Source organism: Henckelia pumila, chromosome 4 (genome assembly GCF_033568475.1).
Source record: "Henckelia pumila isolate YLH828 chromosome 4, ASM3356847v2, whole genome shotgun sequence".
NCBI lineage: Eukaryota > Viridiplantae > Streptophyta > Magnoliopsida > Lamiales > Gesneriaceae > Henckelia > Henckelia pumila.
Window position 1 is genome coordinate 140,044,808 of NC_133123.1, and position 27,385 is coordinate 140,072,192.

General features: G+C 38.2%; 2 protein-coding genes and 1 non-coding gene across 4 annotated transcripts; 2 read left to right on the forward strand and 1 right to left on the reverse strand.

The window, feature by feature from the left end:
- The first annotated feature begins 414 nt into the window (after positions 1-414).
- LOC140860085 (endoplasmin homolog) lies at positions 415-5,512 on the forward strand. 2 transcript variants are annotated; one of them, XM_073262849.1, is made up of 15 exons: positions 415-568; positions 1,122-1,242; positions 1,351-1,504; positions 1,596-1,676; positions 2,024-2,135; positions 2,258-2,384; positions 2,503-2,641; positions 2,814-2,931; positions 3,066-3,265; positions 3,360-3,575; positions 3,665-3,824; positions 4,030-4,171; positions 4,253-4,403; positions 4,520-4,924; positions 5,019-5,512. In XM_073262849.1, exons 1-15 carry the CDS (start codon positions 502-504, stop codon positions 5,274-5,276), a joined length of 2,451 nt encoding a protein of 816 aa, XP_073118950.1. In that variant the 5' UTR covers positions 415-501; the 3' UTR covers positions 5,277-5,512. The 2 variants fall into 2 exon arrangements, with proteins under 2 accessions (XP_073118950.1, XP_073118951.1); XM_073262850.1 differs by having other exon boundaries at positions 3,069-3,265.
- A 2,569-nt stretch (positions 5,513-8,081) lies between these two features.
- LOC140863737 (thaumatin-like protein 1) lies at positions 8,082-9,055 on the reverse strand. Its single transcript, XM_073267354.1, has 2 exons — positions 8,868-9,055; positions 8,082-8,758 (listed from the first exon to the last, which is right to left on the reverse strand). The coding sequence occupies exons 1-2, from the start codon at positions 8,935-8,937 to the stop codon at positions 8,082-8,084; spliced, it is 747 nt and encodes a 248-aa protein (XP_073123455.1). The 5' UTR covers positions 8,938-9,055.
- A 2,423-nt stretch (positions 9,056-11,478) lies between these two features.
- On the forward strand, positions 11,479-11,562 carry TRNAL-CAA (transfer RNA leucine (anticodon CAA)). The gene has a single exon. It is a non-coding gene; the product is annotated as a tRNA-Leu (tRNA).
- Positions 11,563-27,385: the final 15,823 nt, after the last annotated feature.

Genomic DNA, 27,385 nt, shown 5'->3' on the forward strand with positions numbered 1-27,385 from the left:
ATGAATATGAATTAATACATATTGCATGATTGATGCTTAATTTTCAGATAACTGAAATTATTATATTCTACATAGTTTTTTTTTTTTGGGGAAATAACCATTACATATAATATTAAACCAATTCCGAAATAATTGAAATAACTATATAGTATTTACTTGTATAACAAAAAAAAAATTATATGAAAGGTGAGCTTAGTGCTATCCTTTGTCCCTCCACACGGTGCAGTCTTCCCCCAAGTCTCCCTCGCGGACGCTTCCGGAGCCATCAAAACTGCTCCACGTCTAATAAACCTGTATCGGCCAATAAAAATTATCCACGTGGGCAACAGGCTTACATTAACCGTCTGATATTCCACGCTGGCAGATCCAAACCAATCAGATTGCTCTAAATCGTGGCACTGGCACCCCCCTACTTAAAACCCTCACTATATAACATTACTCGATCACTCACCCAAATCCAAAGCCCTAAATCTGACCTGAAATTTAATACAAATTCGAGCAATGAGGAAGTGGACGATCCCTTCCGTTCTCTTCTTGTTATGCCTTCTGTTTCTCCTTCCGGATCAAGGTACTTCAACAAGTTTTGTGATGATCTTTTTTTTTTCGCTTATGATTTTGAGCTTCACTTGTCACTCGATGCTTGTTCTGATGTTTAATGCGAGGATCTGGTTGAAATGCATCTATTGTGATTTTTTTTGGTAATTATTGAGCTTATTGCTTCGCTATCTGAGTTTATCCTGAAGTTTTGTGCTCTAGGATTAAATCGAAACGACGTGCAACGGTTTAAGCTATTTTATGTAGTTGAGCGTTTAGGTAATGTTTGCAAATGCTTAAAAAAAAGCTCTTCTTTACGAAATTCAAACACCACTTTAGTAGAATTCATACTGGTTGCTGCTTACTGTGATCGGAGAATGTTGTTACTCTTTTACTGAGAAATGTTTTGGTAGAGGCATAATTCTCCAATACAATTGCGATCCCAGCTCTTCTGGATAAAGTCGAACAAGTACTGCAATCCTTGAAATTTTTAGTGTTTCTCGGTTGTGTTTTATGCCTAGGATCTGTTCGGAATGATATTGATGCTGCTTAATTGGAGTCGTGGAACTGAATTTCTTAATTTGTAGGTAGGAAATTACATGCAAATGCAGAAATTGATGTGGATGCTCCTGTTGATCCGCCCAAAGTGGAAGATAAGATTGGAGCTGTTCCCCATGGATTATCTACAGATTCTGATGTTGTTAAGAGGTGTTTTGAAATACCATCATCATATCTCATTTAAATACTGTTTGTCACTTTAAACCTATCAATAATCAATCTATATTTTGGGGTGTGTCATTTGCTGCTGTTATTTAGAGAATCTGAGTCCATATCAAGGAAAACTCTTCGTGCCGATGCGGAGAAGTTTCAATTCCAGGCTGAAGTTTCGCGGCTTATGGACATCATTATCAACTCACTTTACAGCAATAAAGATATTTTCTTGAGAGAGTTGATCTCAAATGCTTCTGATGTGAGTTTTGTTGTTCCCCTTTGTTTGTTGTTATTCACATCAACTTCGCTGGAAAGAGCTCGTGTTTGATGTATGCTTATTGCTGATTTAGGCACTTGACAAGATTAGATTCCTGTCACTCACCGACAAAGAAATTTTGGGTGAAGGTGATGATACAAAGCTTGAGATTCAGGTTCGTGGTTTATTGGCTTTAGTTTAATCAGTTTCGCTAAATTTTCATTTAGCATTTCTTAGGAAGCTTTTAAGCATTAGATTATGGTATTACTGGTGCATGAAACATTTTTTCCAATGTTGTAAAGAATAATTTTTCAGATTTTCATGAAAGTACTCTGGAGTCTGTTAAGTGGCTGTATTAGAATTTTATAGACATCATATTTCTTGATTATGTATTGACTGCCTGTTGAGTGTTGTAATCATAATAATTTATTGTGGAATTTTAAGCTGTTTTATCAGATTGTATAATGAACATATTTTTCTGAAAATTAATGGACACGACTTATTATGAACTAATAAATGCAGATTACATTGGACAAAGAGAAGAAAACAATTTCAATTCGTGACAGAGGTATTGGAATGACAAAGGAGGATTTGATCAAGAATTTGGGAACCATTGCCAAATCTGGAACTTCAGGTGTGTGTATGTTTGTTTGTATTGTGTATAATGGCTCAACAGTTGATTTTACTTTACTTGAAAGCATTTATAGAGATCGGATTTTCCTTGTTTTTAACTTTCAACGACCTTTTTCTATACAGCATTTGTAGAAAAAATGCAGACGAGTGGAGATCTTAACCTTATTGGGCAATTTGGTGTTGGATTTTACTCTGTATATCTTGTGGCTGACTACGTTGAAGTGATTAGCAAACATAATGATGATAAACAGTATGTGTTGTAGTTATGTGTTCATATATTTATTAGGATATCATCATCATTATCAGATATTTTCTTCTGGTAAACTATCTTCTATGTCATGATTGTTTCAAAATTTGACTTTTCCCAGGCATGTATGGGAGTCAAAGGCTGATGGGGCTTTTGCCATTTCTGAAGATATTTGGAATGAGCCACTTGGACGGGGAACGGAAATTAGGTTGCATCTCAGAGATGAAGCTCAAGAATATTTAGATGAGAACAAACTAAAGGTAAGTGTCTTCATATGTTTGTAATCCTCGTGTGACAATTTTATTTTCTGTAAGGGAATGCATAAATTCATTTGCTTGTCCTTTGTGTTTTTTGGTTTATATATTATTGTAATTGTAATTTATCTTATGTTTCATCATGTTTGCCATGTTTTTTTTTTTTTTTTTGTTCTAGGAATTGGTCAAAAGGTATTCTGAATTTATCAACTTCCCAATACACCTCTGGGCTAGCAAAGAAGTGGAGGAAGAGTTACCAGCGGACGAAGATGAGTCAAGTGACGAAGAGGAAACATGTATGACATATCATCTGTGTATTCTGCTAAATAGTTGTGCATATTTTGTCACCTTGTCTAACTTCACATAATTTTTAAGTTGAATTAGTTTCTAGTGGTTGCTCATTTTGTCACCAATTGCTGTGCTCCATTAACAGCTGAAAGTAAATCTGAGGATGAAGGGGAGGAGGACGATGCTGAGAAAGAAGAGGATGAGAAGAAACCCAAGACAAAGAAAGTTAAGAAAACTACCTATGAGTGGGAACTTTTGAACGATATGAAAGCTGTATGGCTGCGGAATCCGAAAGAAGTCACCGATGAAGAGTACGAGAAATTTTATCACTCTCTGGCCAAGGTAGGTATTTCCAATATCCAGTGGGCCCATGTCAACAAAGGTAGACAATGATTGATCTGTTTCAAATTTGATGGAAACTTATTCCAACTTGCAGGACTTCAGTGAAGAGAAGCCATTAGCATGGAGTCACTTCAACGCGGAAGGTGATGTCGAGTTCAGGGCTGTGTTGTTTGTGCCACCTAAGGCTCCTCAAGATTTGTATGAGAGTTACTACAACTCGAAGAAGTCCAACTTGAAATTGTATGTCAGGCGGGTGTTCATTTCGGATGAATTTGATGATCTTCTACCCAAGTACCTAAACTTTTTGAAGGTAACTTTCTTTATAAAAATGACACTTTTATTTTAACGGCTATGTGCTTGGTTACCTAATTTTTACGATTATTCGGTTTATATGATCAGGGCCTTGTCGATTCTGATACTTTACCACTTAATGTATCAAGAGAAATGCTGCAGCAACACAGCAGCTTGAAAACAATTAAGAAGAAACTCATTCGTAAGGCCCTTGACATGATCCGCAAACTTGCTGAAGAGGATCCCGATGAATCTGATAAAAAGAAAGGTAAACAATCTATTAGGTGTGAAATATGTGCCCTTCAAGTATGTTGGTCAATCAAATGAATGATAAGTATTTGTTGTATTCTTGATATTCTTAACTTGAAGAGCAAAAGCTTATCATAAGCATAGTATATTTCCAGTTTCTATTGTGATTCAATAATTTTTTTCACGTGGTTTTGCTTATAATCTGAAATTCAATGGTTCCGCAGATGTTGAAGAATCTGATGACAGCAATGAGAAGAAGGGCCAGTATGCGAAATTTTGGAATGAATTTGGCAAGTCAATCAAGCTTGGTATTATTGAGGATGCCACTAACCGAAACCGCTTAGCAAAACTTCTTCGATTTGAGACGTAGGTTTATAACTGTCTTAATTTTTTTTCTTTTTCTGTTGGGTAATTTGCAATTTCTTAACTCTTGGTATCGTCCCGCAGAACAAAATCAGATGGTAAATTGACGTCACTGGATCAATACATATCAAGAATGAGATCAGGACAGAAGGATATTTTTTATATTACTGGAACAAGCAAGGAACAGTTGGAGAAATCTCCATTCCTTGAGAGATTGACAAAGAAGAATTATGAGGTAGGCCTTGATTTACCATAACGATTACTAACTAGGTTGACGTGGCCATCCTGTAATTCCTGCCGAGTGTTTTTTTTTTGTTCTAACAAGTCATACCCGCATTGTGGTTGTTGCAGGTTATTTTTTTCACTGATCCTGTTGATGAATATCTGATGCAATATTTAATGGATTACGAGGACAAGAAATTCCAAAATGTATCCAAAGAGGGTCTGAAAATTGGAAAGGATTCGAAAGACAAAGAACTCAAGGAGTCATTCAAGGACCTGACCAAATGGTGGAAGGGTGCTCTGGCCAGTGAGAACGTCGATGATGTGAAGATAAGCAACCGTTTGGCTGACTCGCCATGTGTTGTAGTGACATCAAAATATGGTTGGAGCTCAAACATGGAAAGGATTATGCAGTCTCAAACGCTATCAGATGCAAATAAGCAAGCTTACATGCGTGGAAAGAGGGTGCTCGAAATTAACCCCCGACACCCTATTATCAAGGAGCTTCGGGAGCTAGTGGTGAAAGATCCTGAGGTATATCGACTCAATGACAAGCTTTGTTTTCTTGTTTGTAATGTTGTGATTACTCTTGCTCAAAGAAGAATACTTCGTTTAATTTGTTCCACAGGATGAAAGCGTTAAGCAAACAGCACAACTTGTGTACCAAACCGCCCTTATGGAAAGTGGATTCATACTCAACGATCCAAAGGATTTTGCTAGCCGCATCTACAGTTCAGTGAAAAACAGTCTCAAAATCAGCCCTGACGCAGTAGTCGAGGAGGAAGATGATGTTGAAGAAACTGAGACCGAATCCATTGCAAAAGAAACAGAATCTACTTCCAAGACTGAAGAAGAACCTGAATTTGACTTGAAAGATGAATTGTAGGTCGGTATATATCTGGAAAATCTGGACGATCTCGCAGAAAGGAATAATTTCTTAGAGTAGTCCCTTCTGTCAAGAAAGTTCACGAGATGTTGCACCCCTGATGAGGCGAGACGGTTCCATATTAGAGTTTAGAAACTTGAGTGTTACTTTGTTATATCATTTTGAACACCATCACTAATTATTTATGGTGCTGCTGCATTCAAAAATTAAGTGCTCATCTTTGCAACGTTGAAAAATGGTAGTTTGTTTTCCTGTATTTTTGTCGCTAGATAGCTCTTCTATGCATGTGTTATTTTTAGTACGAAAATGGTTTATCGAGATGGTACATTGGATCAAACGCGATGCCTCGATTCAAAACGGGAAAAAATCAAGTGAATGTTACTAATATCAATTAACGGAGATGCGTCATATTGTTGAAAGGTTTTCGTTTCGTTTATTTGGATTCATGTTCAATTCGTAGTCATATTCTTCATCATTAAACGAACAACTGAGTCACAGTAAATTTTTTACAAAGCAATGTCACTAGCAAGATAGTGCTGATTAAATTTCAACGATGCAAGATTTTGCTATTGACCGATCCTTTTATACTTTAAAATTCAAAACATTAATCACTTCTAATGGACAATAATTTAACGACGTGAAGGTAAAAAGAAGTGGAAGATTCTGTTATGTATCAATCCTTGGCACAAGGACAGCACAAATCATGCTTTTAACCTCATTAGTTCCAAAATAAACAAAACCCACTAGCCAACGAATTTTGTGTGGTTGACTACTAATAAAAGAAGGATGGAATTGTCCTGTCAAAAAAAAAAAGAAAAAAGAAAGAAGGATGGGATTGTTAGGGTATAATAAGTAAAACAATTGGCAAAATCAACTTACCTTATGAGTATTATCTTAACCGTAGATTTAATATTTCATGATTTGTCATATCAACATTATAATATTAATAATACACATTCGTAAAGTTATATACCATACATAATTTGAGTACTGCTCTTAGTATAGAATCTCATTAACTAAATGTCATGTTGCGACTTTTTTGTCCCACTCTAGTATGACAGTGCAAGAACATCTCACTAAACCTCAAGTAAATGATAGTATCATTCGCTATATTTAGTTTGATACATTATGATGGAAAATCGTTCTTAATATTTCGTCCAAGTTATTTCAAGTATTTTGAAAGTTAAAATATCAAATGTAATATTTTAACAATCAAGTTAAATAATTGATATATTTATTTTACATTTCATTAGTATCACATAAATTGCAATTTCCTAACCAATCAGCAGTAGGCAAAACAGCTCGATCAGCCATTAATATATAAACACACACGATATTTATTGCAAATGATGGCTGACCAAATGATTCCATAGTCTTTTGCCAAAACAATAACATAACTACCAAGCTTGAAATTGGAGTAAAGCACCAAATCTTTGCTTAAAAGAGCACCCACCAACCATATTCTTCATATCTCACCATGAAGCAATTGCTACTTTTCACTTACTAATTAATTAATATAGAGTCATGATCATAATGCGCAAATCAATTACTAATGATTTTTGTACCCAATAGAGTGTGTGAAACAGATGTGGCATTGTGTACTCAGCCACAGTTATTATTACGAGTTCACCACTATTTAAAGGTATTTGAAAACAAAAACAGAGTAATAAATAACATATATACGATTGATGGAATACCATCTATCATAGCTACAAGTAGATAGGAAGATTTAAAGTGAGAAAATTGTCCTTAATTACAAATATACGGGCTACACGAGTCATGTCACCTAACAAATGATCAATACAACATAAAATTTATGGATTTATATATAATTCAAGAAATGAGAGTGTGAATAAAATCATCGATACACAACTAATAAGATAAGATTGCACGGAATGATCGGACGCGCCACCTAGCACGAAATTTGGCAGCCACGCAGGTAAGTCACCTTGTGGCTGATCAGAACTATAACCATCGAAGGTTCCGGTGGCTGGTGGAGATGGCACTGGTAACCCATTCCCCGCCACCATCGGTGTTGTAGAGTCTCGCGATGATTTTTGGCTGCAGAAGAACAAGTTAATTTGTAAATAACTAGGTATTTCAAATTTTATGCAGCGATATATTAGTGTAGAAATTTGAAATTCTTATTAATTAGTGTCTCAGTTGATGGTCCATGAACAATTTAATATAGACTTACATGCATGTTTTTACATATATATTATGAACATATAAAGATATATATATTATTTTACACCTATTTATTTTTTTGATTGATGTATGCTAATTTTTAAATATTATGAACACATATATAACATGCATGTCGTATTATAGCTAGTGATTGCAGGACAAGATTTGGAAGCTGGTTAATAAGGGCAAGCAAAAATATCTTTTTTTCACTTGAAAAGAAAGAGAAAGATTGGACATATGTGAAGAAATTTATTGTGATTATTAAATGAAAGCGATAAAGAATAATAAAATCCATATTTGGAATACGAATATATGCAATTTTTCTATATATAAAAAATAATAAAAAAAAATAAAGAAAAAGAATATAGGAGCATCTCAATTATATAGTTCACGTTTTTTTTATTTGTCTCAAATATATAGTGATATAACATGTTTAGTAATTGTTTTTACACTATAATACATTCTTATTAACTACACCTTGAAAATTATGCAATCAATATTTTTGAAAACATTAAATAAGGATATAATAAGAAGTTTGTATAAAATTTGTTTTCTAATGATTTTTCTTAATCTGTGTGAAAAAAAAATAAGATCATATAATCGAAACGAAGGGAATATTCACCTAGTGAGTGAAGGGCAGAATGTTATGGTATAATCAGCTCCACCACACGTAAATGTACTCGTAGCATCATCGTAAGCGTAGCTATAGGCTCTGGGACAAGCGCTCTTGAAAATCTCCGAGTAAACCGACGGCTGACAAGTGGCGGGTGAACCAAACGCGCCGCTGCAACAATACTCCGGGCTCTTAAAAGCGTCGCATGCACTCCTGCAAGCCTGCCCGCCTGCTGCCCGCAACTCAGCCGGGCACTTCCAGTTGAGATCAGTCATGCACCCGGTCGAACCGCAAGCACCCGAACCGCCCACCGGTTCGATCGCCATCGGCAAGTTGTACCCATCCACGAGGCTTACATCGTAGAAGTCTAGCTGGCCGGAGCCGATAGTGAATTCGGCTAAGGTGGCAGGTGGGTTCGCTCCCGCACCATTGCAATCTATCGTGTTCGAACCGCAATCGGCCGTGGTGCAGCTGCCCAGGCCGGTGGTGAGGTCGAATGTACAACCGGTACGACCCCATAACCGGCCGGACCATCCAGGTTCGGCTCGAAAAACTCGCGATCCGCCTGGCCGAAGCTGGAAACCGGTGGTTTCTAAACCGGCGCTACCCGCATTGGGTAAAATTCCGGGCCACACCGTGTGATCACACCGGTTTACGATGGTAAATATAGCTCCGAAAACACCTGACCAGAAAAGGAGGAAGAACCCATGAAGATGTTCACAATATGTATATATATTGGAAAAATGCAAAGTTTTAATGGTAAAGAAATGGAAACTGGTTAAGATTTATACCTTCGGACATGATAAGAAACATGAGGATCAGGGTGTATAGACCATAACAAGAACAACGAGAAGAAAACATCGGAGAAATTATATGTACACTTTTATATATGACTTTGCTAAAAATTTATAAGACAAATATGTTTTATCGAATGATGTGTAGGATTTATGAAGATCTTGGTGGATTAATGAACTTACAATGAGATTTGAATAACTGAATTGGGTTCTTCTTTAAAGCTAAGGGAAAGAAAAGGAGACGTTTTTCACAAGCACAAATCTTATAATCAACTATATATATATATAATATATGTGACATACACACACTCCGCTCTATTAATATTAATTAGTGAAAAATAAACTTTAATGTTTTTAGAGAAAACAAGCTTGAATAATAGAAATTTTTCGGATTTTCCTATTGTTTTATTTAAATTATATATTTGGTAAGAAAACATATACACATACTTACATATATATATATATATGTATACATCAAAAAAATTATGGAAGGAATAAAGCAGGGAAGATATATAGATTAATAAAGATGGGGAATGTCATGAAATCAGGTAAGTTAAGAGGGATATTATTCTATATTTGGTGTGTGAAGAGCAACTTTCGGAAAGTAATCAAGGGATCACATAACATTAGGCTCCGCTTGGATAGAAGTATTTCAAATCCATGGATTTCAAATGCATTTTTGTTATTTACAGAAGTATAACCACAAACATCAAATTCACTTTTTTTATGTTTATATGTTAATTCATGGTAGTTATGATGGATTTTAAGTTCATCCAATAAAGTGGTGATTTAGAATCCTTTTTAATCCATCTAAGTAATGTGTAAATAATTAAGTTATGAATTTGAGATTTCTCTATGTTTCATTGTTAACATTAAAATTATAATCGAAATCCATGGATTTGAAATACTTCAATCCAAGCGCAACCTAATATTTTTGGTCCTTGCGATCGAGTCTATTTGAGACAACTTTGCTTATTTTCCAGATCCTAAAATAAATCATACTTATAATTTACATCTGATGAATTACTTTTTAGTAATTAATTCTTAAATAAATTATAACTTTTGCTTGGATCTCGCTAATTTAATTATTAAACATAATTAATTTTCGGGTGAGTTTGGATCGTGCGTCTCCTAGCTTTTGAATTGAGATCTTACCAAGTTTTTAAATGCTTAATTGGTGTAATTATAATGTAATTGTTTTCACACAATTTAAGATGATTCCTACAGTAATGATTTCTGAAAACCTCATTTTTTGGGGGGAAAAAAAAACAAAAAGTTTCTTACGTCAACTATATATATAACATATACGGAAAATTATATTTTTAGTCTTAAACAATTATTATCAATCATCAATTCACGGTCCATAAATTTTCCTAATTTAGTCTTTTTTTAATCAAAATATTGATATGATATAAACACTATATTTGAAAATGACTAAAATTATTTGTAAAAAAAAAAAAGACTAAAATTATAAAAATAAATAAATAAAACGCAAACTAGTGGACTAGGACCAAGCGACATGGAATTGAGACTTCTCAAGAGCTGCATGATCTCATGTTCTAGATAATATTGGAATGAGTAGCTCTATTGCAAGATAATATCATATATTTGTATTCATGAGACGATCAATTATGTTTATATTTACAATAAAAAATAATATTTTTTGTGTCATATATATAATGAATTTATATTTTTTTATAGGCGATTCAACTAGGAGACCCGTTTCACAAAATTTACTCATAAAATCGTCTCACAAGAGTTATTGTGTATTGAAATTATTATTTTTATGTCTAGCTAATTCATTCATATATACATGTACGTTAACAACAGGAAAAAAAAAAAATAGATAATATGTCAATTACTCAATGTTTAAAACGTTCGTATTCATTACATTCTTATTCATGCATTTTGATGGAACCTTAATTTCTGATATATATCGATCCATTGCATGTGTTTAAAGTCTTCGAATGCTTTAAATTAGAATTGGATTCCTAATACGCCAATTAGTGTCCATGGATATTTATTTTTGGTTATTGGTCAAATAAGTGGGATTGGCACGTTGGTAATCAAGAAATCAAGTTCTGAAATCAAATGAAATTGTATGTAAATAAAATATATAATATTAATAATTCTGGGATCTCAGAATTAATACATGTTCATAGAACTGCGAATAAAGTTGCTGATAATTTGGCTCTTTTTGTTTTTCTTCCCACTCATCGTTTATTTGGATGAATGATAAATTTACTTTTTGATTGATTAAACTTATAATAAAGGATCTTAATCGATAAAATTACAAATTTTTTCTTTAAAAAAAATTGATCTGATTCATCTGCTTAATTCCCCGAGTACGGTGAGATGATGGGTCCATCACCATCATAATGTACTCCACCACTCCAAAGGTTAAGAAATTAGATATTGTAAAAAATATTTTGCATTTATATATTTTTGACCTGGCTTGTAAATTGTAATACACTTTATATAACTCGGTATTTTTCTTAAAATATATTAGATTATAAAAATACTATAATTGAATTGAATGGTCAATGTCAATACACTTTATTATTATTAAACTCTATAAATTTTATAGTTTGAAAGAAGTAGCGCAACAGTCAGTATGGCCGAGTGGTCTAAGGCGCCAGACTCAAGTTCTGGTCCTCTAACGAGGGCGTGGGTTCAAATCCCACTGCTGACAATTATAATCCTTTTTTTTCTCCAAAAATTCGATTTAATATTGATTTATTTTCTGTGCCGACAATATGTGAGTGATTATCTTTACAAATTATCTTAAAAAAAACAACCAAAACTGTGAAGAAAATAATAAAATAAAGGAGATGGAGACGAAGTCGACAAGTAAAGAAATAATCAAATAATTAGTACAATAAAGTATGTATTCGAAGAAAATAAAACAGTGAAGTAAATAAAGAACACAGTGAATTAAATCTTATATATGAATTCACGAGGGTCTAATAATATTGAACACACATGCCTGTCGTGTAAAGAAGAATCTTCTACGTACCAAACGCATTGCATTCTATTTCAAACAATAATAATATTAATTAACACCAAACGCAAAGCATGCATGCATTCATTTCCGACAAATGATAAAATTTCCTCATTATTAAACATTCACTTTTCAGTAAAGCCCACGATTAAAAAAAAAACAAAAAGCCAAAAGAAAAAACAACTACACATATAATTATTTAAAATTAATTAATTTCATCTTATAATATTAAAATCAACCAGGCCACTGGATCATTAATTTTTTTTTTTTTTAAATAATGGATCATTCAAAATTGGACACATGGAATATTGTAAATGGTAAGTTATGGGATTCAGCAGTAATATATGACATTAGAAAAAAGTCTTGTTTCGTTAATTAAGGATAAGATTTCCAGAGGAGTACGTACTAATTCTATATATAGGGCTTGTCTTAAATTCAAGAATCTAATTTGATTGAGCATTAAAAAATATTTGAAAATATTTAGGAGTCGAGAAATGAGCTAGATGGGCTGCACATACAGAAAATTAAAACATTCGTTTTTTTTTTTCTTTTTAATTTGGAGTTGGTGGGAACATGTGGTGTTGCCTTAATACAAATTCGGAACTTGCCATTTGGGATCGAGTGTTCGTAATTGTAAATCGAAATATCTCGTATAAATGATTAGTTTATACAACTTTTTATGCGTAAAGATGTCTTTGAATTTGCCATTTTCACATCGTAAGAATTTATTTATTTATTTTGGTAGTTGAAAGCTTTCCAGTAGTAAATTTTTGAGACCTCTCAAAAAAACTAGTAAATTTTTGAGACACTAGAGAAAATTAGTTTGAGAGTAAGTATGACCTAAAAAGGGTAAAAATAGTTAACTAAAATTTTGTTAAAGATAAGTTGAGAACTATTTTCTATAAACTCTCTAAATACCTATGAGTCCAGATACAAGTGTCTGTTTATACTTATCCTTTGGCTTTTAATTTAATTTGTTGAGAAAGTCTTTATACTTTGAATTAAGTTTTCCTTTTTTTGGTCTACTCTCTTTTTTCACCCTTTTTCGCTTAAAGCCTTTTTATGTAAATAAATGAGAAAATAAAAATAATAAGCAAGCTACACATTTCGTTTTATCCAATTAGTAGCGTCAGCAACGAGAATCCATCCAATATGTGTCGTATCACTTTGTCATGACAATAAATATCGAGTTCAAACAAGGGGAAAAAAAAAAAAAACTTTTTTGGTCCATTAATTTATCTTGTGTTAGAATTTTGGTAAGCAAAGTATTCAAAGTTTGTTTTAGTGCAATAATTTTGATTTTTTAGTCCTATTTTGTTAAAATGTTGAATTAAGTGGTAAATGTTGATGTAACATCGAAAATTATTGACATGTTCGTTGTTAATTAGTGGACAAAAAATCAAAAAATAAGTATTTTTAATTTTTTAAATATTATTCGATATTTCGGTATACTGTTATATACCAAAAATTTCAAATTTCATACTGTTATAATACCAAAAATTTCGGTATTATTACCGTACCGTATCGAAATCTTCGGTATACCGAAAATTCGATAAATTCGGTATTTTTTCGGTACGGTAACTTCCGTACACGAAAAATTCGGTATTTTTTATCACCTCTAAATCTAATATTGGTGCTGTTATCCTGGTATGCTCAGACGATGGGTCCGGGGTCATCTTGCAAGATGGGAACCCAGCATCATCCCGGGTGACGGGCCCGGGGTTGTCTTGTAAACCGGGAACCCAGGAGCTCCCTCAGGGGACTCCCTCCCGGGTGACGGGCCCGGGATTGTCTTGTAAACCAGGAACTCAGGAGCTCCCTCAGGGGACTCCCTCCCGGGTGATGGGCCCGGGATCGACTTGTAAACCGGGGACCCAGAAGCTCCCTCAGGGGCCCACAGATGAAAGGATAAGTACCCGGAAACCAGGGGCCGGTAATACTCAGTGGGCCCAAGGCCATTTTATATAAAATGAAGCCCATATCTCTTTTACGTGTGGCAGACTTCTACTGCAAATCAAATCATTATGAATCACGCTGTCACGGTATGGGTTCCTCCTAGTATTACGGGGTGTCTAATCACACGTGACAACCATCCTATCACAATAAAAATTGTCAGTTAGGCCATACTGGATAATCATAAAAGAGTCAGGTCAGCATGTATAAATACCAGGCTCCTACGCCTGGCCAAGGGAGACACGATCACTTTCTAGCACACACTCACTCTCTAAAATTTTCTAAGCCCACCCCCGGGGCATTCATTTTATGATGTTCGCATCATTGGCGCCGTCTGTGGGAACTTGAGATTTAAGACGTGGATATGACGATTATTGAGGATCCCGAAAGCTCCCAGCGAGCGATGGCAAATCTGCGGGAGCAAGTGAATGTCATGGTAGAGGCAGCATTACAAAGGATCCTAGCTCTACGACAGGAGAAGGGGGAAGGCGATCCGGAGAAGCAACAGGAGCAGGAGCAGGAGAGGAACCAGGGGGAACTATGGAAGGAGCAGGAAAAAACAATAGACAAGGTGCGGGAAGAAGGAAAAGAGAAGGAGAAGAGAGGAGGAGGACGAGAGGGCATACAGGCGGAACAGGAGGCAGAATCACACGCTGAGTCTGCCCATGTCACCATGGTGGGGGAGTTGGAACTGCTGAAACAAAAAATTTTAAAATTGGAAAACACTGACTCGCGGGAATCTTCGCGAGTCAAAAGCTCGGGATGCCCTTTCTCGCCGGAGATTATTAAAGAGCCCTTGCCATTACAATTCAAATCAGCGAAGATCAAAGGGTACGATGGTAGTGGTGATCCAGAGGAGCACATGGCCCGGTTCGAAAATGTGGTCATGTTACATTGTTATAATGATCAAATCAAGTGTAAAGTTTTCTTAACCACATTGAAAGATTCTGCCCAACGGTGGTTTGGAAACTTGGAGGACGGAAGCATTGATGTCTTTAAAAAGTTTCGGAAAATCTTTCTGCAGCATTTCAGCAGCAGTAAACGGTACAGAAAGACTACCCTCAGTCTTTTTGAGGTAAAGCAGGTGGGAGAGGAATCTCTAAGAGCATATATCAAGAAGTTCAACAAAATAACTTTAGAGATTCCAGCGTGCGCACCGGAAACCCGGATCACAGCCTTTACCCAAGGTCTCAGGGAGGGAGAATTATTCCGGTCGCTGGTAAAGAAAACCCCTCGAAACTTTGAAGACCTCTTAGCCCGGGCTGAAAAGTACATTAACATGGAGGAGGCCCAGAAGCAAAAGAGGGATAAAGACAAGCGAGAAGGGAATAGAGAGAGAGGAAGTAGGAATAACCCGGGAGGAGGGAAAACTGATTATCTGGGGAGGTTGATGGCTCATGCCCCGCCGAAAGTAACTAGAGATCGAGGGGTCCATGTGTGCGAGGAGGGAGTTCGGCAGACCTCCCAAAAAGGAGCGGGAAAATATTGCTCCATTCACGAGGTCAACACTCATGATACCAGCGAGTGCAGAAGATGCGCCCCGGATGCAAAAAGGCCGGTGTCAGGAGAGGAAAGGCGGATGGATAAAAGACAGCGAGGACCTTATAGGGCACCAGGATTTGCGGCGCACAGGCCTGATGAGGCTATCTCAGAAAAAGCCCGGGGGGTTCCACCTCAGCGATTGGAGGATAGGACACGAGACGGACCCTCCCGAGGAGTCATCAACATGATATCAGGGGGGTCCACTGATGGGAATTCGAATAGGGCTCGGAAATCTTGGAGTAAGAGAAAAGTATTGGGTTTAGAGACCCGGAAAGTAACCTCTTGCCCGGTCATTTCCTTCGGGCCAGAGGATTTGAAGGACGTGGTCACCCCTCATAACGATGCCTTGCTCATCCAAGCCAGGGTGGCCAACTACGACATAAGGCGGGTTTTCGTTGATTCTGGAAGCTCGGTAAATGTCATTTTCCAAGAAGCTTTTGAACAAATGGACCTGCTGGGATGTGAGGTCAATTTGGTGAAAACCTCTCTCTACGGGTTCGCGGGGCACACAGTACAGCCTCGGGGAGAGGTTTGGTTGCCCATTACACTGGGAGCCGGTGAATTGAGAAGAACTATCATGACTCTCTTTTCAATAGTAGAAGCTCCATCTTCCTATAATGTCATCTTGGGGAGACCAGCTTTGAACGCCTTCATGGCTGTGGCTTCTGCATATAATCAAAATATTAAATTCCCGGTGGGAAACCAGATAGGGGAAGTAAAAGGAGACCAACCCTCCTCTCGAAGATGTTATGCTGATACGGTACGAGTGGACAATAAGAAAGCTCGTGGTGAACAAGGAGGAAATGATCCTGGCAAAAAGGAGGTGTGCACAATAGGGGAGGTTAAGGAGGAGCATGAGGTAGTGCAATTATTCCCGGAACAACCAGGAAAAATTGTCAAGATATCTAGGGATTTGGAGGTCGGCCTTATGAATCAATTGAAAGCATGCCTGGCCAAGAATACAAATGTATTCGCCTGGTCTTCCCAGGAGCTAACTGGAATCCCTGTTGGAAAACTGGCGTTCAGATCAATCACGATTGATACCCGGTGCAGCGGAAGTTTAAAAATTTTATTATGGAACAATTCCATAGTGTGGGTATCAACCGTTTAACGATTAAATTATTAGTGTGTGTAAAATTAAATAACAATTATTAAATTTTACCTTCAATCTCGAAGCGAGATTATTGGACTCCAACAGATTTCTCTGCTCTTGTTGTCTCTCCCAGGAACTGATGAACTCCTTCAATCAGGTCCACGAATGGAGGTTTAATCCCTCTGATAGATTGCACTAGAAAATCTATCAGAAGTTTTCTACGAAGAGAATAAACGAATTTGATTCGCTATTCCAGACTGCAATTCAAAATCACAGACCGGAATTTCTCACGCAGAGAAGGGAGGGGGGCGGCCGAATTTCTTTTGAGAGAGAGCTAGGGTTTTCGATTTTCTGTCTCTCAAATTATGACTAGTTGTGTGTAATTTCTGTACTGCAATAACTTATTTATAATGCAGGCCACCAACACCTTAGGGCCCATTAGTCATAAGTTGAGGCCCGATAAGCAAAGCCCGCATGTTCAGAAATTAATATAAAATTCATCGTGACTCCGATTGATAAACCGATTTTACCAATGTGCACAGAAACCATTTCTGCACATTTTAAAGTCAAGATAAATTTTCCTGAATCCGAATTCAGTGGTTTCCAAAAATGTACATCCCTATGTCATTTTAGGAAATCCTACTCCCTTACTCTTATTTAAGAAGTCCAACTTCTTTATTCATTAAATTTAACTCTTTAAATTTAACTATCTCAACGGGGATTAAAACTCCATTACACTGTGTGACCCTCAATGGTTCAGGGATACAGCTAGCCGTGGGCTCACAACTCCTTGTGACTCGGAACAACGATTTCCGACTTGCCCAACGAATCATGGTAAAGCGCCTAGCAACATCGCCCCATGATTCCCTAGGTATCACTGATAGTGCCTACAAGAACCAGTAGATTTTGGTTAGCGTACAGTACGGTCCCTTCATCCATATATCCCGATCGAATCAACAACCATTGGTATATCGAGAGTCGCTCAAGATTCGATAACTATGCAATACATCTTGAAGATCAAATTAGTGACATCGCATGTGCTACTAAGAAACCATTTCTTAAATCACATCAAGTACTCTGGCCAGAGATTCGTCACACTAATATCTCCTCAGATCGCATAGGATATCCACACTCGCAAGTATGTGGTGAATCCTTGACAACAATGCATCGACTCCTATATGTGTTGTAACTGTACCCAATCCCGACACCTGATGACCCCCATAGAGTCGGTAAACGAGTCAAAGCACAGTACTAGCATATAGAGTCTCCATGATGTTTCAAGTAGTAAGGACTAATGGTGTACAACCAAAACCGCGGACTTTATCCACTCGATAAGTGATAACCACTTGGAAAGTCCGGATAGGGTAGTTCGATTATTCATCCTATGAATATCCATTTGCATGCTTCGAACATCTTCATGTTCCCTACCAATGAAACGTGGTACTCCGCATCGCAAATGCTAGTCTCAAACTCGAGCGATCCTTATCCTTATTATCGGACGGCTCAATCGACTAGGAACAGTTTAGAATATACAGTGACTATAAGATGTATTTCATGATAGACATCCCCATGTTCTACCACATCTTACATACACTATAGTATATTCAAGGTCTTTATCAAAACAACAATAGTATATCATAATATAACAATATGAAGAAAGATAAAGTCATTGCCATTAATAAAAGTGTAAATTACATTAAACAAAAGATCGTTTGTACAAAGAGTCATCAAAGCCCATAGCCACAAGTTGGCTCACTGGGCACCCACTCTTTCAATATTCCACTTGCCCTATAGCCAACTAGTCATACTACGTAGACCCATTGCTTCGCGATATTTGTCAAATAATGGTCCTGGCAAGGGCTTAGTAAGCGGATCAGCGATATTGTCTGCAGAGGCCACTCGTTCGACAGTGATGTCTCCTCTTTCCACAATCTCCCGGATGATGTGGTATTTCCTCAGTACGTGTTTGGATCTTTGATGAGACCTTGGTTCCTTTGCTTGAGCAACGGCACCCGTGTTGTCACAGTACACCGGGACTGGACCAACAAATTTAGGAATGACGCCCAACTCTTGGACGAACTTCCTCATCCAAACGGCCTCTTTAGCAGCAGCTGATGCTGCAATGTATTCAGCCTCAGTGGTGGAATCCGCTGTGGTGTCCTGCTTGGAACTCTTCCAAGAGACAGCACCGCCATTGAGCATGAACACAAATCCAGAGGTTGACTTCGAGTCATCCACGTCACTTTGGAAGCTAGAGTCGGTATAGCCTTCCAATTTCAGATCTCGTCCTCCATATACCATGAACATATTCTTAGTCCTTTGTAAGTACTTAAGAATGTCCTTCACGGCTTTCCAATGCATTTGACCAGGATTAGCCTGATATCTGCTCGTGACACTCAGAGCAAATGCTACATCCGGTCTGGTAGATATCATCCCATACATGATACTACCTATAGCTGACGCATATGGTACATGTGTCATATTCTCTATCTCTGCATCAGTCTTGGGACACATAGACTTGGATAAAGAAACTTCATGACACATGGGTAGATGTCCTCTCTTGGACCCATCAATTGAAAACCGTTTCAATATGGTGTCGATGTAGGTTGATTGAGTGAGTCCTATCATTCTCTTAGATCTATCTGTATAGATCTGTATCCCAAGAATGTAGGATGCCTCACCCAAATCCTTCATCGAGAATCTACCTGATAACCATATCTTTGTTGACTGCAACATCCCTACATCATTCCCAATGAGTAGGATGTCATCAACATAAAGTAATAAGAATGTCACAGCATCCTTAACTACTTTCTTGTACACGCACGGTTCCTCCGGGTTCTTGATGAAACCAAAATCTTTTATTGTTTCATCAAATTTCTGGTTCCAACTTCTTGATGCTTGTTTTAGACCATAAATTGATCTCTGAAGCTTGCATACCTTATGCTCGCTTCCCATGGATGTGAACCCCTCCGGCTGCTTCATATAGATTTCTTCCTTAATGTCTCCATTAAGAAAAGCAGTCTTCACATCCATTTGCCATATCTCATAGTCATACCATGCAGCTATGGCAATAAGGATTCTTATGGACTTGAACATTGCAACTGGTGAAAAGGTTTCATCATAGTCAACTCCTTGTCTTTGAGTGTAACCTTTCGCCACCAATCGCGCCTTGTAGGTCAATACCTTACCATCAGGCCCAAGCTTTCTCTTGTAGATCCATTTACACCCTATTGGAACAATTCCATCAGGAGGATCTACTAAAGACCAAACTTGGTTTGTATGCATTGAATCCAATTCAGACTGCATAGCTTCAAGCCATAAATTTGAATCCGCATCAGAAATTGCTTCCTTGAAGTTTCTTGGATCACATCCAATGTCGGGTTCATCTTGATCCCCTTCAAGAAGAAGACCATATCGAACAGGAGGTCTAGAAGTCCTCTCGGATCTTCTAGGTTCAGGCGTGTCCAGTAATGGTTCCTGAGGCGTAGGATCGTTATTTTGTATTTCGGGTTCTTCTCGAACTTCTTCGAGTTCCATCATCTCGCCTTTCTTATCCAATAAGAACTCCTTCTCCAAGAAGGTGGCATTCCTAGAAACAAACACCTTTGTTTCAGCAGGATAATAGAAATAATATCCGATTGAATTCTTCGGATACCCTACAAAATAACATAAGCTGGATCGACTATCCAACTTATCTCCCACTGTCTGCTTCACGTAAGCAGGACATCCCCAAATCCTTAAGTACGAATACTTAGGAGCTTTGCCATTCCATAACTCGTATGGTGTTTTGTCCACTGCTTTAGTGTGGACGTTGTTCAACAACAATACCGCCGTTTCAAGCGCATAGCCCCAAAACGAAGGTGGAAGCTCAGTGAAGCTCATCATGGATCAAACCATGTCCAACAAAGTTCGATTACGACGCTCCGATACACCATTAAGCTGTGGTGTCATAGGAGGAGTCCACTGAGAGAGAATCCCATTCTCTTTTAGATAGTCCAAAAAATCGGTACTTAAGTATTCTCCACCTCGATCCGATCGAAGTGCTTTAATACTTTTACCTAGCTTATTTTCTACTTCAGCCTTGAATTCTTTGAACTTTTCAAATGCTTCATACTTATATTTCATTAAATATAAATACCCATACCTTGAATAATCATCAGTAAAGGTAATGAAGTAGGTGTGGCCATGTTGAGTCCCAACTCTAAATGGACCACAAACATCTGTATGGATCAAATCCAACAGATTTTGACTACGCTCAGGTTTCCCCTTAAAAGGAGATTTAGTCATTTTCCCTTTTAGGCAGGATTCACAAGTAGGTAGAGAGTTAATATCAGACATATCAAACATGCCCTCTCCCACTAGCTTGTTCATCCTCCTTGAGGAAATATGACCTAGTCTAGCGTGCCAAAGGTTTGCCGGGTTTTGACTATCGATTTTCCTTTTGTTTGTTGTCGCCGGTTTATCAATATAATTTATTGGAACGTCTTTTAGTTTTAAGTTGTATAGATCATTTTCAAGTTGTCCATTTCCAATCAAACATTCATTCTTGTAAATATTGCAAATCCCATTCACAAAATTGCAAGAATAACCATCTCTATCTAGCATAGAAACAGAAATAATGTTTTTAATTAAATCCGGAACTAATAAAACATCTCTTAAAAATAACTTAAAACCGTTCTGCAAAATTAAACAAACATCTCCAATGGCTGTAGCTTCAACTCTGGAACCATTCCCGAGCCTCAGCTGGGTCTCACCCATTCTAAGCCTGCGACTTCTTGTCATCACCTGCAAATCATTGCAAATGTGAGATCCACATCCGGTATCCAATACCCAAGAAGTAGTATTAAGTGAAATGTTTATTTCAATATAGAACATACCCTTTGCAGTTCCCAACTGCTCTAGATATTCCTTGCAGTTGCGCTTCCAATGACCGGGCTTCTTGCAGTAATGGCAAACATCCTTGGATTTTCCATTGTTTGAAGCCTTTGTCTTGTGCTTCTTCTCGGGCTCGACTTTCTTGGGTGGGGCAGAACGTTTCTTGCCCTTCATACTTGGCCCCTTCTTAGCAGAAGATGAGGAGCCCACCAAGAAAGCTGGCTTATCCTTCTTAAGTGTGGATTCATATGTCACAAGCATATTGACCATCTCTTCAAGGGTGGCCTCTATCTTGTTCATATTAAAATTTACCACAAATCCGTCAAACGAAGAAGGAAGAGACAGAAGCAGTAAATCCACGTTGAGTTCATGCTCCAACACCAAATCAAGGGTCGCTAACTTTTGTATTAGCCAAATCACTCGTACCCCATGATCACGGACCGAAGTCCCTTCACGCATGCGACACGTCATCAGCTCCTTAACAGTAGCGAACCTTTCAGCCCTCGATTGAGCCCCAAAAAGTTCCTTGATTTGAGCGTGAATGTCAGCAGCATTCACGGTGTCCTCAAATCGCCTCTGGAGTTCATCAGACATCGAGGCTTGCATATAGCATTTGGTCTTGATGTCATGGTCCCACCATGCATCAAGTTTGGCCAATTCCTCCGGACTTACATCAGCTGGTGCTTCCTTCGGAGGTGATTTCTCTAACACGTAGAGCATCTTCTCCGAAGTCAAGACAATCTTCAACTTCCGGAACCATTCCGTATAGTTTGCGCCAGTCAACTTGTTTTGTTCGAGGATCGAGAATAATGGATTACGCGAATTCATTGTATGAAATACTGAAAAGAAAAACAGACATATATCAATGATTGTTTAAGCAATTTACTAAGACATAAAATAGGCGAATTTAATTTTATGAATCTCACTCCCACTATTTTAACGATTTCACTACCCTCTAGTGAAAACGGGAAACTTTTTCCTTAGTGAGAACATGGAGTCCAATTGACAAACTTATGGTCCCGAATAATATCAGCCAACCATAATTCTCAAAAGGTAGAGCCCAATTGCTTCCAAAGCAACCCCCATGTATTTACCTCATGTCCAATAAGGGCCCAATAATATGACGCCGTTTATAGTGACATGTCAAGATGACCCATCAATATTAAGTTGTGATGGACGGTCGCCATGTGGATCCCCCAATAATATGAGCCGATCCCATGGGAGTTCCACCCAACTTACAACATGTGTCGATCCAATGTACAGCTTTCCGACGGACGGGCCCCCCCAATAATATGAGCCGGACCGTATCCGCGGGTAGCATCACATACATTGACCGTTGATGGAAGGTAGGAACATTTAAACAAATTTAAATTTCCTTTATTTATCTTGATATCAATTTTAAATCATATTTAAAATGAGGGATTTTTAATTATGAAAATTTGTCTCATCATTTTTCAATTTATTGTATGCTTGCCGGATTCATACAATTATGTCTAAAACATGCATACAATCATAATATCATATATTATATATAGGATGATCGATTCCATTTCTAATTGACTCGTGGTTGCCAATCACGAGTCTTAGTCCAATCCTAGGTAATATGCAGTATGCAATGCAATCCTATTACATTAGCTTCCAATTTACATTTCTTCGTCTTTATTGTCTGCTGGGCCCACCATCTTCAAATCTTGATCTCCCACTAAATCTAATGTATTTACAATAAATAGCAATGACAAGTAGGGGATACATTTTAGGGGTGGGAACGGGCCATAAACCAAGCCCACTTTTATTACATATGACATTCATATTGGGCCATAAACCAGGCCCATTAATAAAACCAACAACAATAAAACAAATGTAAATTCCTAACATACACCTACAAAATTGGTCATGACAATCGATCATCCTTATCCAATAACATTTAATTCAAAATTAATTTATTGGATATCATGCATATGACAATTTAAATTTAAACAGGATAAAATCATATTTTATATATAAAATCATATTTTACATATAAAATCATATTTTACCTTTTATTAAATAAAATCATATTTTATCTACAGAATCTAATTTTATAGATAAAATCATATTTTACTTAATATATACATAAGATCAAATCTTATCATCAATTGTACCAAAAATAATTGATTTCAAAATTCAATTTAAGGATAAAATATTAAAATTTTCCAAAAATTCAAATTTATCCAAAAATCAATTTTAAAATTTTCGAACTCGAACAATTCGATCCGATGCCTCGTGAACCAATCAAAAACAATTTTTGACCCGACCAAAAATAAAATTTTAACACATTAAAATTAATTTAAATAAAAAAAATAATTTTTCCCGCGGGCCGCCCGGGACACTCCCGGGCCGGCCCGCACCCGTGGGCGCGGGCCGGGGCAGCCCGGCTGCCCCTTTAGGGCAGCGACAATCGCTGCCCTGGCGGCGCCGTGCGCCGCGCTGCGCTGCACTGGGCGGCGACGTGCGCCACCGTGGGCGGCGCTGTGCGCCCCCTTTGGGCGGCGCCGTGCGCCGCCCGGGGCAGCGACCGTCGCTGCCCGGGTTTTGCCCGAAAATTTTTTTTTTTTTATTTAAAATATTGTTTTACAAGACTCAAAAATTTTTGTACAATCGATTAATTTAATCGTTTGATCTGAGCAACCTGGCTCTGATACCACTGTTGGAAAACTGGCGTTCAGATCAATCACGATTGATACCCGGTGCAGCGGAAGTTTAAAAATTTTATTATGGAACAATTCCATAGTGTGGGTATCAACCGTTTAACGATTAAATTATTAGTGTGTGTAAAATTAAATAACAATTATTAAATTTTACCTTCAATCTCGAAGCGAGATTATTGGACTCCAACAGATTTCTCTGCTCTTGTTGTCTCTCCCAGGAACTGATGAACACCTTCAATCAGGTCCACGAATGGAGGTTTAATCCCTCTGATAGATTGCACTAGAAAATCTATCAGAAGTTTTCTACGAAGAGAATAAACGAATTTGATTCGCTATTCCAGACTGCAATTCAAAATCACAGACCGGAATTTCTCACGCAGAGAAGGGAGGGGGGCGGCCGAATTTCTTTTGAGAGAGAGCTAGGGTTTTCGATTTTCTGTCTCTCAAATTATGACTAGTTGTGTGTAATTTCTGTACTGCAATAACTTATTTATAATGCAGGCCACTAACACCTTAGGGCCCATTAGTCATAAGTTGAGGCCCGATAAGCAAAGCCCGCATGTTCAGAAATTAATATAAAATTCATCGTGACTCCGATTGATAAACCGATTTTACCAATGTGCACAGAAACCATTTCTGCACATTTTAAAGTCAAGATAAATTTTCCTGAATCCGAATTCAGTGGTTTCCAAAAATGTACATTCCTATGTCATTTTAGGAAATCCTACTCCCTTACTCTTATTTAAGAAGTCCAACTTCTTTATTCATTAAATTTAACTCTTTAAATTTAACTATCTCAACGGGGATTAAAACTCCATTACACTGTGTGACCCTCAATGGTTCAGGGATACAGCTAGCCGTGGGCTCACAACTCCTTGTGACTCGAAACAACGATTTTCCGACTTGCCCAACGAATCATGGTAAAGCGCCTAGCAACATCGCCCCATGATTCCCTAGGTATCACTGATAGTGCCTACAAGAACCAGTAGATTTTGGTTAGCGTACAGTACGGTCCCTTCATCCATATATCCCGATCGAATCAACAACCATTGGTATATCTAGAGTCGCTCAAGATTCGATAACTATGCAATACATCTTGAAGATCAAATTAGTGACATCGCATGTGCTACTAAGAAACCATTTCTTAAATCACATCAAGTACTCTGGCCAGAGATTCGTCACACTAATATCTCCTCAGATCGCATAGGATATCCACACTCGCAAGTATGTGGTGAATCCTTGACAACAATGCATCGACTCCTATATGTGTTGTAACTGTACCCAATCCCGACACCTGATGACCCCCATAGAGTCGGTAAACGAGTCAAAGCACAGTACTAGCATATAGAGTCTCCATGATGTTTCAAGTAGTAAGGACTAATGGTGTACAACCAAAACCGCGGACTTTATCCACTCGATAAGTGATAACCACTTGGAAAGTCCGGATAGGGTAGTTCGATTATTCATCCTATGAATATCCATTTGCATGCTTCGAACATCTCCATGTTCCCTACCAATGAAACGTGGTACTCCGCATCGCAAATGCTAGTCTCAAACTCGAGCGATCCTTATCCTTATTATCGGACGGCTCAATCGACTAGGAACAGTTTAGAATATACAGTGACTATAAGATGTATTTCATGATAGACATCCCCATGTTCTACCACATCTTACATACACTATAGTATATTCAAGGTCTTTATCAAAACAACAATAGTATATCATAATATAACAATATGAAGAAAGATAAAGTCATTGCCATTAATAAAAGTGTAAATTACATTAAACAAAAGATCGTTTGTACAAAGAGTCATCAAAGCCCATAGCCACAAGTTGGCTCACTGGGCACCCACTCTTTCAATCTTCCACTTGCCCTATAGCCAACTAGTCATACTACGTAGACCCATTGCTTCGCGATATTTGTCAAACAATGGTCCTGGCAAGGGCTTAGTAAGCGGATCAGCGATATTGTCTGCAGAGGCCACTCGTTCGACAGTGATGTCTCCTCTTTCCACAATCTCCCGGATGATGTGGTATTTCCTCAGTACGTGTTTGGATCTTTGATGAGACCTTGGTTCCTTTGCTTGAGCAACGGCACCCGTGTTGTCACAGTACACCGGGACTGGACCAACAAATTCAGGAATGACGCCCAACTCTTGGACGAACTTCCTCATCCAAACGGCCTCTTTAGCAGCAGCTGATGCTGCAATGTATTCAGCCTCAGTGGTGGAATCCACTGTGGTGTCCTGCTTGGAACTCTTCCAAGAGACAGCACCGCCATTGAGCATGAACACAAATCCAGAGGTTGACTTCGAGTCATCCACGTCACTTTGGAAGCTAGAGTCGGTATAGCCTTCCAATTTCAGATCTCGTCCTCCATATACCATGAACATATTCTTAGTCCTTTGTAAGTACTTAAGAATGTCCTTCACGGCTTTCCAATGCATTTGACCAGGATTAGCCTGATATCTGCTCCTACGCCTGGCCAAGGGAGACACGATCACTTTCTAGCACACACTCACTCTCTAAAATTTTCTAAGCCCACCCCCGGGGCATTCATTTTATGATGTTCGCATCATTGGTGTTATCCTGGTATGCTCAGACGATGGGTCTGGGGTCATCTTGCAAGATGGGAACCCAGCATCATCCCGGGTGACGGGCCCGGGGTTGTCTTGTAAACCGGGAACCCAGGAGCTCCCTCAGGGGACTCCCTCCCGGGTGACGGGCCCGGGATTGTCTTGTAAACCGGGAACTCAGGAGCTCCCTCAGGGGACTCCCTCCCGGGTGATGGGCCCGGGATCGACTTGTAAACCGGGGACCCAGAAGCTCCCTCAGGGGCCCACAGATGAAAGGATAAGTACCCGAAAACCAGGGGCCGGTAATACTCAGTGGGCCCAAGGTCATTTTATATAAAATGAAGCCCATATCTCTTTTACGTGTGGCAGACTTCTACTGCAAATCAAATCATTATGAATCACACTGTCACGGTATGGGTTCCTCCTAGTATTACGGGGTGTCTAATCACACGTGACAACCATCCTATCACAATAAAAATTTTCAGTTAGGCCATACTGGATAATCATAAAAGAGTCAGGTCAGCATGTATAAATACCAGGCTCCTACGCCTGGCCAAGGGAGACACGATCACTTTCTAGCACACACTCACTCTCTAAAATTTTCTAAGCCCACCCCCGGGGCATTCATTTTATGATGTTCGCATCAGGTGCTCTCGTTCAAACTCAACGTACGTTGCAGAGGAGAGCGATCTCGAAAAAGACTACCATCCTGTAAACTCATTATTTTGGGTCGTGAAAGATATGGATCGGAAAAGAATTTGACAAACGTCAAAATCCTTTTCTTTTTT

Coding starts and splice junctions, on each gene's coding strand:
- LOC140860085 (XM_073262849.1), top strand. CDS start 502: ATGAGGAAGTGGACGATCCCTTCCGTTCTCTTCTTGTTATGCCTTCTG. Junction 569..1,121: donor GTTTCTCCTTCCGGATCAAG/GTACTTCAACAA, acceptor CTTAATTTGTAG/GTAGGAAATTACATGCAAAT. Junction 2,385..2,502: donor AAACATAATGATGATAAACA/GTATGTGTTGTA, acceptor GACTTTTCCCAG/GCATGTATGGGAGTCAAAGG.
- LOC140863737 (XM_073267354.1), bottom strand. CDS start 8,937: ATGTTTTCTTCTCGTTGTTCTTGTTATGGTCTATACACCCTGATCCTC. Junction 8,759..8,867: donor GTTTCTTATCATGTCCGAAG/GTATAAATCTTA, acceptor TTTTCTGGTCAG/GTGTTTTCGGAGCTATATTT.